At 37.2% G+C, this 6,525-nt stretch overlaps 1 protein-coding gene across 1 annotated transcript; it reads right to left on the minus strand.

Annotated features, from left to right (window-relative positions):
- Nucleotides 1–620: 620 nt before the first annotated feature.
- Nucleotides 621–5,560, minus strand: LOC133333156 (microsomal glutathione S-transferase 1-like). Its single transcript, XM_061541487.1, has 3 exons — nt 5,420–5,560; nt 995–1,077; nt 621–873 (listed from the first exon to the last, which is right to left on the minus strand). The coding sequence occupies exons 1-3, from the start codon at nt 5,558–5,560 to the stop codon at nt 621–623; spliced, it is 477 nt and encodes a 158-aa protein (XP_061397471.1).
- Between the last annotated feature and the right edge of the window lie 965 nt (nt 5,561–6,525).

The following is a 6,525-nucleotide window of genomic DNA, read 5'->3' on the forward strand; positions in this document are numbered from 1 at the left end:
TTTTCCTTCACAAATTGCTGCCAATGATCTGTGAGTCAACGCTATATTTGTACGTAAGTACGTACGCATAGGGTATAGATGAGTTTGAACTTTGGAATCGGTTGGCTTATATTCGATCAGTAACCACATTTATCTTCTTCGAGTGTTCGTGTAACAATACTTTGACCGCACAGTAGGAATTATATTGCACTATGGTTAAAGTGCAGCAACGATATACATTGAAGTAGCTGGTGAGGAAAATTACAACAACAAATACCGATATAAATGATGAAATGGTGACAACGGAAATTTACCAGTTAAGTTTCCCCATAATTATAAACAAGGAACAGTTTCAATGTCGAATGTTCTTATCCTCCTAGGGTTACGGGTAAAATAATCTCTCAACAGCTAGACCCATATTTCCAGTTCATTCATGATTTGACGATATTCGAATGTGCCATTAAAATATTTTGTTTTTTTCTTTTTTTAATTTCCCCAAAATATTCCATTATAACACAAATTATTTAAATAAATAAAAATAAACAATTTATTAATTTTTGCATTTTTTATTTAATTTGTAAATATACACAAATAACATCGAATAATAAATCCGAAAAAATTCCATTTCATTAGCATCGCTTCTAGACGTACTTGGCCATCGTTACAATCACGCAAAACGTCATGTACAGGGTAATCGTGAAGGGGACAAAGAAAGCAATTGCCCGCGATGGCTGGGGCACAGGTCGAAAGGCATAAATCGCTGTATGGAAAATACGCGATATGGCAACTATGCAAAATAGTAAACGTGCCACTATGACATTCGGTCCGGTGGTTATGTAGGCCAAGGCAATCAACAAATAGGGTAGAATATTTTCCAAATCATTGCGATGGGCTCTGTTGTTGTGGTCGTCGTCATCATCGATGTTATTGTGATGGTAATATGCAAAATGAAAAATTACAACAGAAATAAGAATGAGGTGTAAATATGAAAAGTTTGTGTGTTTGTAGAAATTACCTTCGAACACGTTCTACATCTGGATCCTGAAATGAAACTTCAGTTGCTTTGCTTAGAGCCAAATCTTCAGGATTGACAAAGGACTAAAAGAGAGAGAGAAAAAACCAGTAAGGAAAGTAGTAAAGTCGGACGGGGCCGACTATATGATACCCTTCACCACTATGGGTATATTAAACAGGACTATTAACATGAAATTGGATGAAATAATATATGTGATAATGTGAATCTACCTGGATATTTCCATAAAGTATGTAAATCGACTTCAAACAAATATAAATAGGTCATACGTTGGGCTATGTCTGCACTTCTAGAAAACGCAACTACGTAGTTCTATGGTCAATTTTGTACGTTGTGCGAAATTTGATGTCAATCTGACTAACATGAGGAGTTTGATGTCCAATTTATTTGAAATCGGGCGAAAATATATGTGGAAGCTCTATCCAAATATTAAGCGATTTCAAGCAAACTTGTCACAGGTTAGGTTATACTAATTTCAGAACGTTTTGTTCCTATTGGTTCCTTGTTGCGTCAATTACTTAAAATATGTGAGCTATATATGTGGGAGCTATTTAGAAATCTGGACCGATTTTCTCGAAACTTGGCAGACATCACTCTAGGCTCAATTCAGTACGTTATGCCAAATTTCGTGCAAATCGAAAGATATATAGGGACTTTGGGGCACCATTTACATGAAATCGGACGAAACTATATATGGGAGCTATATCTTAATCTGGACCGATTTTCTCGAAACTTGGCAGACATCATTCTAGACCTAAATGATTAGGCTGTACCAAATATCGTACAAATCGAAAGATATATAGGGACTTTGGGGCACCATATACATGAAATCGGACAAAACTATATATGGGAGCTAAATCTGGACCGATTTTCTCGAAACTTGTCAGACACCACTCTAGGCTCAATTCAGTACGTTATGCCAAATTTCGTGCAAATCGAAAGATATATAGGGACTTTGGGGCACCATTTACATGAAATCGGACGAAACTATATATGGGAGCTATATCTAAATCTGGACCGATTTTCTCGAAACTTGGCAGACATCAATCTAGGCTTAGTTCAGTACGTTGTGCCGAATTTCGTGCAAATCAAAAGGTATATAGGGACTTTGGGGCACCATTTACATGAAATCGGACGAAACTATATATGGGAGCTATATCTATATCTGGACCGATTTTCACGAAACTTGGCAGACATCAATCTAGACCTAAATGATTAGGCTGTACCAAATTTCGTGCAAATCGAAGGATATATAGGGACTTTGGTGCACAATTTACATGAAATCGGACGAAACTATATATGGGAGCTATATCTAAATCTGGTCCGATTTTCTCGAAACTTGGCAGACATCAATCTAGGCTTAGTTCAGTACGTTGTGCCGAATTTCGTGCAAATCAAAATATATATAGGGACTTTGGGGCACCATTTACATGAAATCGGACGAAACTATATATGGGAGCTATATCTAAATCTGGACCGATTTTCTCGAAACTTGGCAGACATCAATCTAGGCTTAGTTCAGTACGTTGTGCCGAATTTCGTGCAAATCAAAATATATATAGGGACTTTGGGGCACCATTTACATGAAATCGGACGAAACTATATATGGGAGCTATATCTAAATCTGGACCGATTTTCATGAAACTTGGCAGACATCATTCCAGACCTAAATGATTAGCCTGTACCAAATTTCGTGCAAATCGAAAGATATATAGGGACCGTTTACATTAAATCGGTTAAATATATATATGGGAGCTATATCTAAATCTGAACCGATTTTTTCCCAATTTCAATAGGGGTTCGTCCTTGAGCCGAATAAGTGACCTATGCCAAATTTCATCCAATTCGGATCATAAATGCGACCTGTACTTTGTTTACAATTTAACACCAACAGACGGACGGACGGACATGCATAAATCGGCTTAAAAAGTGATTATATGCATATTCTCAAAAGGAACCATGTGTCTATCTCGTTTCCTTTTGTCTGTTACAAACATATGCACAAAGACATAATACCCTGTACCATAGTGTGGTGAAGGGTATAAAAATAGTTTTTCTTATTGGTAAATGTGTATGAACATCATTGTGGATTGGCAGTGGAAAAAATCAAAATCCAAATCTTGCTAGGAGCACAGTAGACAACCTCGGCAATGCTTCGTCGAAAGTGTGGCTCGTCTGTAAAATTTCCCTAAGCTCCAACTCGTCTGAAGTGATTCCTCAATCTTCCTCATTTCTTCTAAAGAGGCTTATCCAACTCGTAAAGACTTTCTCCAGCACGTCTAAATAGACTCCCTTCAACTCATCCGTAGAGACTCTCTTCAGCTCGTCAATAGAGAATCGCTTCAGCTCGTCTATAAAGGCGTCTTTCGACTCGTCTATAAATACTCCCTATTTCTGTTGTTTATAAAGTCTCATTTTAGCTCGTCTATAAGATTCTCTGCTTCTGCTGGTCTATAAAGTCTCCCTTTATATTTCCGCTCTTCAGCTAGTCTATAAAGACTACGCTCAGATCGTTTATAGGGAGTCCCTGACCTACAGTTCATCGTCGAGATCCCCTGCTTCATCCTATTTATAGAGATTCACAGCTTCATATGGTCTATGGAGACTTACAGCTCGTCCATAGAAGCTTCCTGACCTTCAGCTCGTCTATAGAGATTTCAGCTCGTCTATAGAGACTTCAGCTCGTCTATAGAGACTTCAGCTCGTCGATAGAGACTTCAGCTCATCTACAGAAACTTCTGCTCGTCTATATGGATTAATAGCTTCAGCTGATCTTTAAGGATTCCCTGCTTCATGATTCCGCCCCATTTTTATACCCTCTACCATAGTAAGGAGGGTATATTAATTTTGTTTTTTTAATTCGTCGAAATAATCATTTCAGACCACATAAAGTATATATATTCTTGATCAGCGTAAAATTCTATGATGATATAGCCATGGCCGTCTGTCTCTTTTAATCACTCTAGCCTCAAAACGAAATTAGATAGATAGCAAAAATTTTGCATAGAGTCGTCTTTTGTCTGCAGGCAGGTCAAGTTCGAAGATGGGTTATATCGGTCCACGTTTATGCATAGCTCCCATATAAGGATACAACCCAATTTTCGGTATTTTGGCGTCCCTGAGCGCGTTTTTTAAATCTCCCTAGCAACAGTTATCAATATTCGCCCCTTTTTGGGGTAGTCCCCATATAACCCCCTTTTTATACCCTTCACCACATTGTGGTGTGTGTGTTTGTGCATATGTTTGTAACAGGCAAAAGGAATCAAAATCACTTTCTGAGTCTATTTCCGCATGTCCGTCCATCCATGTATTTTTTTTGAACAAAGTACAGGTCGCATTCACTCCGATTTGGATGAAATTTGGTACATGTCACTTATTTGGCCCAAGGACGAACCCTATTGAAATTGGAGAAAATCGGTTCAGATTTAGATATAGCTCCCATTTATAATTTCGTTCGATTTTATGTAAACGGAGCACCATACTGCCAATATTTGTCCGATTGAGACAACATTTTGCACAGAGTATTGAATTAGACCCAGATTGATGTATGCGAAGTTTTGTTGAAATCGGTTCAGATTTTGGTTCCATATATAGTTTCGTCCGATTTTAGGTAAACGATGCACAAAACTCCCAATATTTGTCCGATGGAACAGAATTTTGCACAGATTACTAAATTAGGTCTAGATTGATACATGCCTAATTTTTTTTGAAATCGGTTCAGATTTAAATATAGCTCCTATATATAGTTTCCTCAGATTTTATGTTTATGGTGCACCATACTATGGTGGTGAAGGGTATCATATAGTCGGCCCCTTTCGATTTTTGTACTTTCCTTACTGGTTTATATTAAAATAGTTACGTGATTTGTTCCGCGTTTTGGATTTGGTTCAAAGACTCTGTTGTTATCATTTCACCTGCGGAGAAAATCGAGATAAAAAACCAGAACGTAAGGTTCGATAATGATCTATATATGAATTATAACCCACATTTAGGCCTAGCCCTTGTGTGGAAGGTACCAGAAGGAGTGGATCAATATTCCCCATCTCCGAACTTGAACTAAGTTTGGAGGTAATAACAAGATGGGTAAAGTTTGGTTAATTGTTTCGTAACTTTTTCCCTATATTTTCATTTCAAGTACCTGCCAGTACATCTATGGTATCCAAAGTTCGGCCCGGTCCCACATGTCGATTTACATATGCCCGTCTGTTTAAATCACCATATATTTAAGATAGAGTTCTGCAATTTTGCACAGATATTGCTAATACTCTCCTACACCAAAATGTGATGTGCAATTCGAGATTTAGATATAGCCCCCATGTAGAGTTTCGCCCGACTTTAGGTAATTGGTGCACCAAAGTCCCTATATATCTGGATTTTAAGAATACAATTTGCCCCTTTTTATTTTACCTCTTTGCTGAAACGTCGTGCAGCCGTCAATAGAGTCATCAATAGCATTTTTAATACCAATAGACCAGCCCAAAAGCAATAGCAGCCAAACACCGGATTATCTGGCGATAATAGATATAACGGATTTGTAATATTCACCATTTTGTATGTAAAATTTTCAAACGTTAAAATCACCAACCGAGCGATGTATTTCACGAGCCGTCACAAATAAACTGAACTATGAATTTCATAAAGACATTTTCAATTTACAATCAGTGGTAGTTTCATAGGTCATGTTTCAGCTGTTCATGCTTTAAAAGATAGACCAACCATTTCCCAACATATGCTGTAATTCCCACGTAATGCACTGAGGTCAGAATTTTCTTGTGCCTAAAGAAGTATGTTAAGAGGTTGTGACGATGTTATGGAAAATAACTGACCACAAAACAGACAATCAATTAAAAACGCTATAAAGGATTCATTAAACAATTAGCACATTGATCTATTTTCTAAAGGTCTATCAGATTTGTTGACGTGGATTTTTATAACCTCTAACAAAAGGTAGTGTTTATACTAAATGTGTTGTTCCTTTCACCGGAGAACCCAGAATACATTTTTACGTCAATTTAGCCATGTCCGTTTGTTGAGATTACGATAAATATTTATGATAGAGCTTTGAAATGTTGCACATATACACTCTTTATATGTTGGGAGTCGCAAATGAAATATATCGGTTCCCGTTTTCGTTTAACCCTCATATAATGGTGAGCGCAATATTCGTTATTTTGATATTTTCAAATACGTTTTTCAAACGAATTGGGTGGCAATTCCTCCTACTAAAAATTACCAATATAGGTCGACGTTTTGGTATACTCCCTGCAACAACGTACACAGGATTTCATTTCGGGGGTGAAATCCGCAAGACGTGGATTTTTTAAAGAAGACTTCTTCAAGGACCAATACAAGGCGTGGATTTTTTAAGAAGATTTTTACATGGATCACCACAAGGCGTGGATTTTTAAAAGAGATAGTTAAAGAATATATTTGAAGGACCAGAACAAGGCGTGGATTTTTAAAGAATATTTTTCCAGGCTTGGATTTTTTAAAGATGTCTTTTTTTCAAGGCT

Source organism: Musca vetustissima, unplaced genomic scaffold, assembly GCF_032173495.1.
Source record: "Musca vetustissima isolate MV318-11 ecotype Yass unplaced genomic scaffold, APGP_CSIRO_Mvet_v1 utg89846, whole genome shotgun sequence".
NCBI lineage: Eukaryota > Metazoa > Arthropoda > Insecta > Diptera > Muscidae > Musca > Musca vetustissima.